This window comes from Trachypithecus francoisi, unplaced genomic scaffold (genome assembly GCF_009764315.1).
Source record: "Trachypithecus francoisi isolate TF-2019V2 unplaced genomic scaffold, Tfra_2.0 Lachesis_group9, whole genome shotgun sequence".
Taxonomy (NCBI): domain Eukaryota; kingdom Metazoa; phylum Chordata; class Mammalia; order Primates; family Cercopithecidae; genus Trachypithecus; species Trachypithecus francoisi.
In genome coordinates this window covers 54,484,324-54,498,407 of record NW_022681474.1, presented here as the reverse complement: position 1 = coordinate 54,498,407, position 14,084 = coordinate 54,484,324, and the positions used below count along the sequence as shown (strand labels likewise).

At 48.5% G+C, this 14,084-nt stretch overlaps 1 protein-coding gene across 5 annotated transcripts in view; it reads right to left on the bottom strand.

The window, feature by feature from the left end:
* Window positions 1–39: 39 nt before the first annotated feature.
* The window catches only part of CUNH10orf71 (chromosome unknown C10orf71 homolog), a 30,319-nt gene continuing 16,274 nt past the window's right edge, over window positions 40–14,084 (bottom strand). For 3 of the 5 annotated variants that reach the window (XM_033208963.1, XM_033208962.1, XM_033208964.1), the window contains exons 2-3: window positions 11,221–11,323; window positions 40–5,153 (exon numbers count right to left, since the gene is read on the bottom strand). In XM_033208963.1, the coding sequence (XP_033064854.1) occupies window positions 699–5,006 (4,308 nt within the window). In that variant the 5' untranslated portion in view covers window positions 5,007–5,153; window positions 11,221–11,323 and the 3' untranslated portion in view covers window positions 40–698. The remainder of the gene's footprint in view (window positions 5,154–11,220; window positions 11,324–14,084) is intronic. The other 2 variants (XM_033208966.1, XM_033208965.1) reach the window with 1 other exon arrangement.

The window sequence follows — 14,084 nt, the reverse complement described above, 5'->3', positions numbered from 1 at the left end:
TGACCCCCACTGCCCACAGAAGGAAGACAGGAGTCCAGGGACACAACCGTATCTGCAAACTTGTTTCACTTTTTAAAAAGTGGGCCTTTTCTTGATCAGAAAATAGCTTTCAGAGGCAAGTTTCTCCCTGTGAAGGAAACCCATTCTGTGCAAGTGATCATTTCTGCAAAATTGCCCTGCGCTGGTCCTTAGCCAGTCTGCCTGAGGTGACCTGAAACGGCTGCTGAGTCTGAGCTGGGGGCCTCAGGGGTTTGCTCATCAAGGAGCCTACAAGTGAGTGGGTGGGTGCAGGTGCAGAGGGACCCTTGGGACCAGGTGGTGCCCTTGCCACACCCACCTGGTTGGCAGGGCCAGGGAAGAGCAGGGCAGGCCAGGAGAGGGAGGAAGGAAGGGATGGAGAGTGCACCTGGGAACTGGCACGGAGGGGACCAGGCCGAGCAAGCAGCGCCCTCCATCAGAGGAGAGACAGGGAGCCCTTCGGGTGAGGTTGTCTTGGGATCCCTACTGCCTTCTGGATTTTACGGATCTAAAAAGGCCATGTGTTGACGATCATGTGTGTGTGTGTGTGTGTGTGTGTGTGTATGCGTGTGCGTGTGCATGTGTCTGCATATGTGTGTGTGTGTGTGTTGCTTGCTTTGGGAGAGAGGGAAGTAAGCTCCTCTGGGTTCATCTGGGGGTGGGGCTCAGCCTGCGGTAACTCAGGAAATGCCTTCTGTGGCAAAGTCCTCTAGGTCGTCGGTGGAGATGATGCCCAGGCCTGGAGCTTCTGCACCCTCCTCTTCTGGGCTCTGGGGGGGCCCATGAGGGCGCTGGCCTGTAGAGTGCGGGGTGCAGTCACCATGAGGCCCTGAGGCCAGCTGTAGTCCAGACTCGTGGACACTCTGGGGCCTGGCACGGGCCGTGGAGGCACGAGGGCCTTGCCTGAGGAAGGTGGGTGCGGAGAGCTGAGAGGAGCAGCGCAGTGGCATCAAGGCTGTCACAGGCACTGGCTGGAAGCCGGGGTACAGCACATAGGGAGCAGCCAGGGCATCTGGTGGGGTCGGCTCTGGGGAGACCCCCTCGGAGGATGGGATGGAGACCTTGACATACTTGCCCGTCTCTGGGTCATAGAAGGTCTTGATTTTCACCTGGAGTGGCAAGTCGAAGACAAAGTACTCCCCGGACTGCGGATCCTGGAGGACCTTCTGGGTGGCGGGGTAGGCGGGCAGGGGTGTGAGGGACTGGGGGCCTCCGGGCTGCCTCCCAACAGGCTCCGAGAAGCCAGACACAGAGTGGCGGTGCACGGGAGGGGGCAGGGAACGGACCACAGGGAAACTGTGTCGGAGCCTCTCTCTGGGGCACAGTGGCCTTTGCTGTGTCTGCTCCAAGTCCTCTGGGCAGGGTTTTCCCTCCTGTGACTCGCTGTGCTTCTCTTGAGCCTGGTCAGTCTTCCTCCTCTTACTTGCCAGCTTCTTCGCCCGCCGCAGGGCTTTCTCTGTTTTGGGTGGGACTGCAGGTGGCTTGCTTGCTGCCCTCTCTAGCTGTGCAGGAAGCTCAAGTCTCCCAGGGGTGCCTGCTGGGCTGGTAGCCACATCCAGCAATGAACCTCTTGGAGAGAGGGTTCGGAGGTCTTCTGCTGACAGCTCAAGTAGGGGGTCAGAGCCACCCTCCCACACGAGGGCGTGGGTCAGGTCCTCCCTCCTGGTGATCCTGGCAGGACTGGAGCTGGCCCAGGGGCTGGCTTGAGGAGGCTCCTCGGGCAGCAGCTCTGGTCCTCCAGGGGCCTGGGAAGCCTCATCCCAAATGCTGCTGGCAGCAGGGGAGCAGGCACTGCTCTCCCCCGGGGAGCTGGGGTTAGGGGAATTTGCCATCTCACCAGGGACCAGTCTTCTGCCAGGGGGCCCTGCTCTGGGTGTGGACAAAAACTGACTCTTGAAACCTGGTGTCTGCTCTTCCCAACAGGTTTCAGGCTGCCATGGGTGTGGCTGGTCTTCTATGTCGCCCTCGGGTAAAGTGATGGTGGGAATGTGCCGTGGGGCCGCTGGCTTCCCTGGGTCTGCAGAGCCGCTCTTGCAATTGCTTGCCATGAGGTCATGTGCAGCATCTGGTGGTGGCTTCACCCTGTCCCCCTCTCCCACCAGAGGCATAGATGGGAAATTCCCCTTTGGGGCTGGCTGAGAGGCCACCATCCTGGCCATGCTGGACCCCTGCCTGGGGTCCTCCATGACCTCGTTGGCCATGCACTTCACACGTGTGCTCAGCGTGTTAGTGGGTGTTGATGTACCAAGAATGTCCTGGTTTTCGGGGGCACAGAAACCAGGATCCTCACCCCATTCTGGCCTTGGCAATTCCTCCTCTTTGTGGCCACTGCTGGGGGAGTCCTCCAAGGACAGGGTCCTCAGGAGAGGCAGCATAATAGGTTTAATTACGGGGGTGGCTCTGAGGGTGTTGTCTTTAATGGTAAACAGCATGTGCCTGTTTGAAGCAGAAGATGGTGAAGGAGTAAGGTCTTTGGCCTGTGAAAAGGTCATACCCTTATTTTCCCCAATCCGAGAGCCTCTGAAATTAGCTTCCTCTGCCGATGCCTTCCTGGTTCTTCCTCCAGGCACACTTTCCCCTTCTCTTTGCAATGCTTCCCCCTGGCTGCAGTCTTCCAGGCACGCGTGCCCATTGCTTAAGGCGCAGTACTGCGGCTCATCCTTCCCCACCACGTTCTCCTTTTCATCCTTCTGACTGTCACCTGCACTCACATCCTTCCTCCTGTCTTCCCGCTGGTTCTCAGTAAACCACGTCTTCTGCTGATCATCAAATGAGGCAAAGGATTGATCTGAAGAGCTGGTGCTGAATTTGGCCTTACCTTTGAGGCTTGGCATAAAATCGGATTGGCTGTCACTGTAAAACACATCTTCCTCCTCAGGAGAGAGGGGCCCTGGGGATAATTTCTGGTTGAAGTGTGTATTCTGAAGTCCTGCCTCCCTCTCAGGTTCTGTCTCTTGGGACACAGATCTGGAGAGCCCATTCTCTAGCTGGTGGGTCTTCGTTTTCTCTGTAGCCCTTCCAGGCTCATGATCCCTACTGCAAAGCCTGAGGGAGAGGTGTTTCCTGGGGCGGTGTTCCCTGGAGTCTGGACACCAGCCGGATCCGGCAGGACCCATCTCCATCTCTCCTTCCACCTCATCATTCTCGTAACTGCTCCTCTCAGCAGCCTCCCCGTTAACATAGAAGGGGACTTTGGTGATAGTCGAAGCTGCGCTAAGAGTTAGATAGCTGTCTGCAGAGGGCTCACTGGGGTCAGCTGTAGGGCCCTTCTGGGGATTGACATGTGATGCAGTGGGGTCATCAGCGGGTCTCTCCTTAGAAAGCTCGTTTGGAGGGCTTTCCTCAAGCCCATTGGGTAGGATGACACCGTTGCTCACAGGTTCTTGCTTTCCATCAACCTTACCTCTAGTTTTCTCATCAAGCCCTTTCAAGAGAGGTGAGGAACTGTATGTGCTCTTAACACGCTTCCGCACGTCCTTGAGGTTAAACAGCAGGCTAGGGGCTTTGGACTTGTAGCTGTCTCGAGACTGACATTCACTGGGCTCCTTCTCTTGGTATCCATTTAGCTGTCCTGGGGGTGATGGGGTTTGCTCTGCCAGCTGGTTCTCTGCTGAATCCAGGGTGTGCTTGCTGGGTATGATGGGGGTCAGGAGCTTACTGATGTTAAAGGGGGGATCATAATGTTCATTGGGGTCCACAGGTAGGTCAAGAGCATCATTTTCTGGAAACTGTCCCTGGGGGTTGTGTTTTGTATACAAAGGTGGGCCTCTCCTGCTGGTCTGTGTCTTTTCTTCTGAGGTATCTTGTAGACTTTCTTTCCCTTTTTTGCCAGTCTTTGGCTTCCTCCATGGGGGCTGGGCTGGCTTCTCTTGAGAATCTGGCTGTGAGCTGGGAGCTTTTCCTTCCACAGCAAATACCTGGGATCCTGGATCCCTGCACCCCCAGGGTACGGATGTGGACAGAGCCCCGGCTGTGAGTCTGTTCTCTTCCTGACTGCAGCAGGCCTGCACCTGGCAAGGAGAGACTGTGCACTCAGGGGGACGGGGTTCTCTTAGTAAGGTCGTGTCCCCATAGTGCTTGGGAGCTTTGCTTTCTGGGACAGTTCCAGCCACGTCCTTTCTCTCCAGCAGCTTTGGTTGGTGGGCATTCCATGACTCAAAAGCACTATTTTCACTGTGCAGAAAGGTGCCTTTGCCTCTCCCAGGCTCACCCGTGGCTGGCTTGTGGTGTGGAGAGGGGAATTTTGACTCAGATGAGGTGGCCATGTCTTCGGCTGCCGGGAGGAAGCTGCTGGAGCTGTGACAGGCCATTTCTGGATTCTTGGAGGACTCCTGTTCTCCGTGCTTCCTGCCTGGCTGGTGGCTATTCTGATGGGTGTTGGAAACTTCAGCGGGCACCCTCCTGACTGTCAGAAATGCAGAATCAAAGCAGAAGTTGACACTGCTTTCTGGAAGAGGAGCGAATTTGGGAGGATTTTTCAGAGCCGGAGGCTTGCTGGTAGTGGGCCTGCTCTCACAACATTGGCTCTCAGTCCTGTCGAAAGATTTAATTAGTGTTGATACTTTGGAGACCGGCTTGTTGCTGCTCCTTAGGCCAGATACGGGCACCTCCAGTCTCCTCTGGACTGGCGTTGGTGGGGGGCTGGTTTTGGGGTACTTTTCCTCTCCCTGAACGTACTTGGGTAGCTGTCGGAAGGTGGCTGCCCAGCCTGAATGTTCCGTGCCCTGTGACGGTAACTGGCTCCAAATGCCACTTTTCCTCTGGGTGTGGCTCACTGTTCTCTGGTGAAAAGTCCCAAACACCTGTCGGTTGATATCTGGGGACACGGCCAGATAGGAGTCATGGAAGGATGTATCCTCTGAGATGCACAAGCTCCGGAATGCCCGGTCTGTGAGGCTGCTCACTTCCCTGTCTGCATCATCCAACACGCTGCCGATGCTGGAGGAGTCACTGAATCCGTCTGTGCACTTCTTGTTTCCCTGCATCATCTGTCGGCTCCAAGAAAGCTGCCCTCGTCAGCCGGCAGGTGTCTCTGGTGATGATTCTGGCAAGTTTAGGTGTTTCCCTCTTCCCACAAAACTGGAGCTTCTCATTCACAGATGCAACTGCAAAGTGGGGAATTTTTGTTTTTTTCTCTGCAAAAGAAAAAGATGCAGTGTGTGAACAGGGTATACAGCTCTACGCAAGAATACGTGCTGGTCCAGGTGGAAAATGGTGCCTGTAAGGGTTAATTTTATGTGTCAACTTGGCTAGCTTGCTATACGTCCAGACTGTAGACCAGTCTAGCTGTTTCTGTGAAGGTGTTTTTAAGATGTGATTAACACTAAAATCAGTAGACTTTAAGTAAAGCAGTTTATCTTCTATAAGGCAGGTGGTCCTCATTTAATTAGTTGGTTCTAAGAGTAAAAAGGCTGAGTTCACAAGCAACACAAACAAAAATAGACAAGTGGGATTACATCAAGTCAAAAGCTTCTGCACAGCAAGGGAAACAATTACAAAAATGAAAAGGTATTCTACGGAATGGAAGAAAATGTTTTCAAACTGCATATCTGATAAAGGCTTAATATCCAAAATACATGAGAAACTCCTACAACTGAATAACAAACAAAACAAAATGAAACAAAACCTCAAACCCTCTGATTTAAAAATGGGTAGAGGAACTGAACAGATACATCTCCAAAAATACATCTCCATTACATAGAAATGGCAAACAAGTATATAAAAAGGTGCTCACCCTCACTAACCATCAGGGAAATGCAAATCAAAGCCACAATGACATATCACATCATGCCTGTTAGGATGGCTATTATCAAAGAAAGAAAAGATGACAAGTGTTGGGAAGGATGTGGAGAAAAGGGAACTCCTGTACACCATGGGTGGAAATGTAAATTGATGTAGTCACTGTGGAAAACAGTATAAAGATTCCTCAAAAAATTAAAACTAGAAACACTATATGATCCAGCATTCCCATATCTGGGTACAGGCCCAAAGTAAATGAAATTGGGATCTTAAAGAGGTATCTGCACCCACATGTTCATTATGGCCAAGACACAGAAGCGAACAAAATTTCCACTGATGGATGAATGGATAAAGAAAATGTGGTATATGCATACAATAGAATTATTCAACCTTAAACAAGCAGGAAATCTTTAAATTTATGATAACATGGGTGAATCTGGAGGACATTTTGTTAAGAGAACCCAGTCACAGAAAGGCAAATACTGCATGATGTCACTTACATGAGGAATCTGAAACAGTCGAACTCATAGAAGCAGAGAGTAGAATGGAGGTTGTCAGAGGCTGGGGAGCAGGGAAGGGGGGAATTATTTGTCAAACGACCTAACATTTTTAATTATGCAAGATGAATTAGTTCTGGAGATCTGATGTACAGCAGGTGTCTGTAGTTAACAATACTGTGTTATGTGCTTGAAATTTGCTGAGGATAGATCTTATGTTAAATGCTCTTATCACACGTACACAAATAATAAATAAAAGAGGTGGGAGGAAATGTTTGGAGGTGATGGATAGGTTTATGCATGGATTGTGGTGATGGTTTCATGGGGTGCATTACTTATCTCCAAACTCATCAAACTGTACACATTAAATATGTATAGCTTTTTGTATGCCAGTCATACCTCAATAAAATGTCTTAAAAAAACACAGTCCCTCGAGGAAGAGAAACTTCTGCCTTCAGATCGTCTTTGGATTGGAACTGTCTTATCAACTCTTCCTGGGTCTCCAGCTATTCACATTTTGGACTTGCCACCCTCCACAATCACTCCAGCCATTTCCTTAAAATAAATTGCTCTCTCTCTATAGCCACGTATCCTATTGGTTCTGATCTTCTGCAGAATCAGACCCATACAGTGCCTGAAGTTCAGTGGTGTTTTTGCAGAGTTCTTCCCTGATATTCCGTGGACATTCCCTCCTTGCTCATCTCTCTCACTGTGCGTGGTTTTTTTCTTCATGGTACTGAGCATGATTGAAGATTAAATTTACATCTTTGTGGCCTAGGCACGTGGGGACTGCTGGGTTGTCTGTTTGCTGATTGCCCCTCATCCCAGAACCACCCTAAGAGACGATCCTGAGAGTCTGCATCACCTGGGCCCCTTACCTCTGGGACCAGCCTGTGGGGGTGGCCAGTGGAGGTGCTTGCAGGAACCTGGAGGGAGGGGGAGCCAGCATCCCTGGCATTTCTCCACCCCTCCTGCCTTGCTTGTGACATGGGGACCATAGTCCTCTATAGCTATGGCCCCTCCCCCAGTCTCTGACTGGGCTCTGGCAACATGCCCCTTGTACCCAACTCTACATCCCTGGGGTCTCGCTAATTCTCCATTACCTCTGTTATAGCCCCTTCCTTTGTTTTTTAAGTGGCAAAATGCACATAATATAAAAATTTTCATTTGAATCAATTTTAAGATACAGCTCAGTAGTGTTAAGTATATTCATGTTAACATGCAATCGATCTTCAGGACTTTTTCATCTTTCAAAACTGAAACTCTTTACCTGTTAAGCAACAACTTCCCATTTTCCCTCCCCGCTGGAAGTTACTTTTGTCTTTATGAATTTGATGACTCCAGGAACCTCATAAAAGTGCAGTCATACAGTATTTATCTTTCTGTGACTGGCTTATTTCCCTTAGCATAATGTCTTGGAGGTTTATCTGTGTTGTAGCATGTGCCAGAATTTCATTTTCAAGGCTGAATAATATTCCACTATATGTGTGTGTGAGATATACATACATATATATAGTGTGTGTGTGTGTGTGTGTGTGTATATATATATATATCACATTTTGCTTATCCATTCCTCCATTGACGAACACTTGAGTTGCTTCCAACTTTTGGCTATTGTGATTAATGTTGCTACAAATGTAGGTGTGCACATATCTCTCAAAGACCCTGCTTTCAATTCTTTTGGGTATATCCCCAGAAGTGGAATTGCTGGATTATATGGTTGTTCTATTTTTAAATTTTTTTAGGAACTTCTAGACTGTTTTCCATAGTGGCTGCACCAATTTTCATTTCAACCAAGAGTGTGCAAGCATTCCAGTTTCTCCATGTCCTCGCAACACTTGTAGTTTTCTGCTTTTTTTTTTTTTCTTTTTGATAGTACCCATCCTGGTGGGCGCATGGTGCTGCATGACATTCTCTGGTGGATCCTTTCTGAGGATGCTGCTTCCTTCTGGAATACTTATGGCTCCCCCTGGGACATATACCTCCCATTGCCTAGAACATTGCCTGGCCTAGGGGAGGGGATTAGAGAATGGGTACATAAAAAGTTATATAAAGTAGCAAGTATTGACCCCAGAGCAGGTGCAAGTGAGGGGTGTCTGGAAGAGTGGTCATCTGGTAGGGTACTGTTAAGTGTTCAGCTGGCAGATCAAACACTGCCAGACAACTCCCATTCACAGTAGCAGAGCTGAGCAGCCTATGCTCTCCCTTCCTTGCTCGGCTGGCCTGAGTCACTGCCAGCTCTCCAGGGGATGGACGGTGAAGGCACTCCCATTAGGGAGGCCTGGCCACATATCAGAAGCCCCAGATCCTGCCTGGCTCCACATCCCCTTGCTGAGTGACCATGGGCTGGCCACCAGCAGCCTCAGTGCATCTCTGTCATCTGTATCTGTGCTGTGAGATGGCAACCATTCTCTTTGTTTCTGTAGAGTGGGATCATGTGGCCTCACTACAAGGCTCCAGGAGATTGGGGGTAGCATCCCGGCATAGGCTCAAAGCTGCTGGGCTGTCAGTAATGTTTGTCTTTCATCCTGGAGGCCAGGCTTCATTGGGGTCTGTTGTTTCCATGTCTTGACCACAGCACTCTGGTAAGTTAGCAACACTGATTCATCGGCTGATTGACTTGTTTCTGTGAAAGACAGAACTAAGCTGGAGAAAGGATGGGACCTGAGTTCTAGTGGACTGAATGAGCTTATGAGGAGCTAATGACCTGTTCTGGGAAGGCCTCTCTGCACATGCTCTTCAGCCCTGCCTTGAAAGGCAGGCTACTGGCTCCCTGGAAAGTACACGCTCATGACAGCATATGCTTTTTAGAAGGCTGCATACAAGGGGAGAGCATCAGCCCGCGTGATGAGTAGGGGAGACCCTGAGGGCTGGCCAAGCTCACGCCTTCCCCAATAGAAGACACACGCTCGCTCTTCAGACTCCCATGCAGTTAGCATGGCCAGAGGACATGGCTGTGATCACAGGGATGGAAGCAGCCAGCAGTCTGTGAAAGTTCCTGCCTCTCTAATCAAAGGAGCAATTCCTGTTGTCTCCACTCTGTCAGTGCTCTTCTTCCTGCCTTGAATGCAGACAAGAAGCCAGAAACTGCTTGATTTCTTTGCTGGGGCTGCCGTAATAAAGGATGGCTTAAACATTGAAAATGTATTGCCACACAGTTCTGGAGGCTGGAAGTCCACAATCGAGATGTCGCAGGGTTGGTTCCTTTTGAGGGCTGTAAGGAAGAATTGATCCTAGCCTTTCTTGTTGGCTTCAGGACACCCATCTTCTCCCTGTGTCTTCACATCATCTTCCCTCTATGCTTGTCTCTCTGTCCACAGTTTTCCTTTTTCAAACTTTAAAAAATTTTCTAATTATTAAAAAATTTTTTTTCATTCTGTCACCCAGGCTGGAGTGTAGTGGCGTAATCATAGCTTACTGCAGCCTCGACCTTTTGGACTCAAGTGATCTTCCTGCCTCAGCCTACCAAGTAGCTGGGACTACAGGTGCACTACACCCTACCTGACTAATTTTTCTATTTTTTGGATAAATGGGGTTTCACCATGTTGCTCTGGCTTGTCTTGAACTCCCAGGCTCAAGTAATCTGCCCACCTTGGCCTCCCAAAGTGTTGGGATTACAGTCATAAGCCACTGCGCCCTACCCAAATTTTCTCTTTTCATAAGGACACCAGTCATACTGGATTAGGGCCCACCTTAATAACCTTGTCTTAACTAAGTACAATACATCTGTAACAGCCTTATTTCCAAAAGGTCATACTCTGAGGTAATCAGAGTTATGATTTTTTTAGGGGGGCCATGATTCAACCATAACATTGAATTCACTTTGCAGCCCTGAGAGACAAGCAATGGCCACTGAAGGCCAACCTGCAGAAGATGGCAGGGTGGACAGGGGAGGAGCCCAGGTCCTGGCCAGCACTGCTAAGCTGCGAGCCCATGGCAGCACCATCCCACATGAATTTATGTTATTGAGGTTGGTGTGGGGTTTGATGGAAACTGAGTGGCACTGACCACTATGAGTCAGGTTTTCTGTACCCTGAGATCCTATCAAAACGGTCCAGAGTCTCCTGATGTCCTAAATGCTGGGATTCTGATGTTGGCAATGGCTGAACTCAGTAATATTGGGGGTTTCTACACTTTGAATGAAAATAAGATAGTTTTCATTAAGATGAAAATAGGTTAGTTGGAGACCTAAATTTAGAAGCTTAGATAGAGTCAACCAAGCAGCCTCTAACCAATTAAACGCACTCTCATATTAGTAGGTATTTGCTATTTGTTTTTTGAATACTCAGCTTGCATCCTCTGAGAAAAAGCACTTGATACTTTGTGGGAAATTTCCTCACCCCTTGGTTTTCAGTCTTGGTGGGGCTGAAAGTCAAGGTGCCTGCAGAGGCTCTCCAGGGCCAATAGCAGGTGTGAGACCGAGGACAAGCCCATGGACTGTAACAGTTCTCCTGGAGCCACACAAGGATGGAAGCATGCTCAGGCTTCCTTGCTGGTGGTAGAACTTTCACTATGCTTAAGGACATACCTGACCTCTGGTGTTTCCTAGCCTGGAACTTTAGCCGTCACCTTGAGTCTACAAGACCTCCATTTTTCTTTTAATACATATGCATTTCTACCTCATTTGTTCAGTTTTTGCTTCTGTTGCTCGTGGTTGAAGAACCCTACCTGATCCTGGGTTTACATCCTCATTCCAAACAGTGGTGAAGGATGTTCATTGATTTTTCAGAGCATTCAGAAAATAACTACATTGCTTCTGCCTCAAGGAAAAGAGAGACTCCCTCCCCACCTTGCTAGCTTTATTCAGATAATTTCTTCAATTCTGATTTGATATATCTGGGGTCAGATGGGACAGTCAGAAACTTGACCTCATTCTCTCCCACCCCCAGCCCCCATTGTACCTTTCAGCATAATGGCCAAAAACAGAAGGTGTTTCTAGATGCCTGCTCTTGGATTAGTTCCATACCTGTTACAGCACTGGAAGCTGCAGGTGCCTGCCACGCTGGGTTTCAGGATGTGTAGTTTTAAAACATCTTTTTATGCTTATATTTGGTATCATCACTGCCCATCTAGAAAGAAGAAAAATAATTTCAGTGGAACCCAACTGACCAAAGGGCCAAGCACAAGTTCAGTGGAAAAAGTATCTTTTATTTTATTTTTTTGAGACAAGGTCTTGCTCTGTTGCCCAGGCTGGAGTGCAGTGGTGCAATTTTGGCCCATTGCAAGCTCTACCTCCTGTGTTCAAGCAATTCTCGTGCCTCAGCCACCCAAGTAACTGGGATTACAGGTGTGCAACACCATGCCCAGCTAAGTTTTGTATTTTTAGTAGAGACAGGGTTTCACCATATTGGCCAGGCTGGCCTCGAACTCCTGACCTCAAGTGATCTGCCTGCCTTGGCCTCCTAAAGTTCTGGGATTACAGGAGTGAACCATCACACCTGACCCAAAGTATCTTTAAATGACAGTTATACAACAATGTAATTGGCCTTCAAAAATGAAAAAGAATCCATACTTGAGCTCAACAAAATTCTAAAAATAGGCATATTTGACCATAAGGTCAATTTATGTCCCTCCTAATATCCATTAATTTGTCCATGGTCCAAGACATTTTTAGAAACCTGTTTTAAGCTTTTCAGTTTTCTAATATGATTGACCCAGTTGTGAATTATTTTTTGCTAATAAAATCTGACCCAAGACCCTTTTCCCACTGAACTGATAAGTTGGGTTTTGCAGCAAAGAGAACTGGAGCAGTGAAAGTCAAGTCCACTCAGCAAGTGGCAGCACAGTGTTGGATTCATTGTTGGCAGAAGGCTTGAGACTTCTGACAGCTAAAAGAACCAAAAAGCTGCACAGGAGGATTTTCAGAATGCTCAGAATGAAGAGTGAACTAATTAAAATAAATCCACTCTGCACATTTTAAATGCAGACCTTTGGGGTTTCCATAAGACCTTTCCCAGCTTGTAGCTCCTGGATATTAATCTAGTTCAAGGTAGTTTATTAATAATATTAATAATCATAATAGCTTGAATTTGTGGCATCTATTTCTTTGGAGAATCACAGAGGTGCTCTGTGTCTGCCACCATGCGGTGAGGCCCTATCCCTGACTTCCCAGGCTGGCTTAGATGGGCCTCCTTGGTGTTCTCAAAACATACTGGGTTTACCTTTTCCAAAGCTCAGCCGTGTTGTCACTTCATACATCATGACCCATATGTTTCAGGAACTGATGATCGCTGCTTTCTCTCCTCAACTAGAAAGGAATTTCCCTGAACCAAGGAAGGGAGTCTTGTATACCTTTGTATACTGAGCTCAATAAATAGAAGTTCAATCACTGTTTGTGGTAATGCTCTGAATTGGGTTATCTTTATTCTGATTTTTTTTTCCTGGAGGGCAAACTGAGGCACAGAAAAGAAGGGAAAAGATAATATGAATTTTGTTGAGAAAGACTCCTGGTCTTGGGTCTTATGGCCTACCAAAAAATTCAGATTGATCCATTTGCATCTCTAAATAATAAGGCCACTCCCCTGCCCACAGCTCTACTGAGATCTGACTTAGGGATGAGGATGAAACCCATCTGGTGTCACACACTGACGAGACGGAGGTGCAGAACGACATAGTGGCATTTATTTTGTGAATGGTTAGGACACCCCTCACCCTGTGCTTAGGCTTTCCCCCTAGGCAGTTGCCTCATGGACTCACTGACATTGCTGCTGGAATGAATTTTCCAGATGCCAGTGGAAAAACTCTCTTGCTCACCACTTTGAACCATTTGAAGGAAGCTACTCTGAACTGGTAAAAATTCTTGCTGGTAGAGCACTTTGCCAGTGAAAGGGTGTGTTCCCTTCAGGCAGCATGACGGATGATACAGTGCACATGGCAGGGCCATGTTCTGAACAAGGTCTTGGAACCTCGTTATGAATGCATAGAAATAAACATCAATATTTAATCACGACCTGGTCAATTCCTATTTATGTCTGTGGCCTTCAAAGACTCTTCTCTTAAATGCTTCTTATCTCCCCCCTCCATTATTTCCTTACCCGTCTCGCTCGGCCTTTAGTGTCTGGCCCCTACTCCTCCCTGATGGATCTTCTGATGGCACTTTTGCTCCTCATCTGACTGAACTTCTAGACTGCAATCTAGCCTAGTGGCCACCGTCTACCTGAGATACTCTCTCACTTTGACTCTTTCCTTCTCCCCTCCCTGTCTGGATGTTTAGTGTCTTCCTCTCCTTGACTGCTGGATTTCCTCTGCTCCCAGCCCTGGAGCCTCTTCTCTCCTTACTGTACAGTCTACATGCAGGTGATTGTCCCCACACCATGATCCCTGCAAGCATCCACACACTGAGGCTGCGTCCAGGCCAGGCCATTTGCCTAGTGCAGTCCACGCCTCTGCCCACCCACCAGGCAGCTGGGTGCCCCTGTCTCACAGCCCTTCCAACCCACACGTTTAAAGCAGAGTCCATGAGCCTTCTGCAAGCCCACTTTCTCCCTGGGGACCTCAGAAACCTGATGTCACTTTCGATTTCCTCCTCCTGTGCCTTCACCTATGACATCCATTTCCTAGTCCCATGAGTTTCATTTCCGAAGGTCTCTTCCTTACACACCGGTCTCCATCTCCACAGTCACTGTGTGGACCAAGCTGCTGTCTCAAATCCCTCGGCCACTGCAGCAGCCCATTCCTGCCCTGCACCAAGAGGCAGCTTTCAACACTCAAACTTGTTCATATCAACCTCTTGCTTAGAATCCCTTGATGGCTTTCCAGTTTTAAGGAATGAAGATCAATCTCCTTAACACAGATCCTCTCTTTCCATCCACACCTTGTGCCATCTTTCCC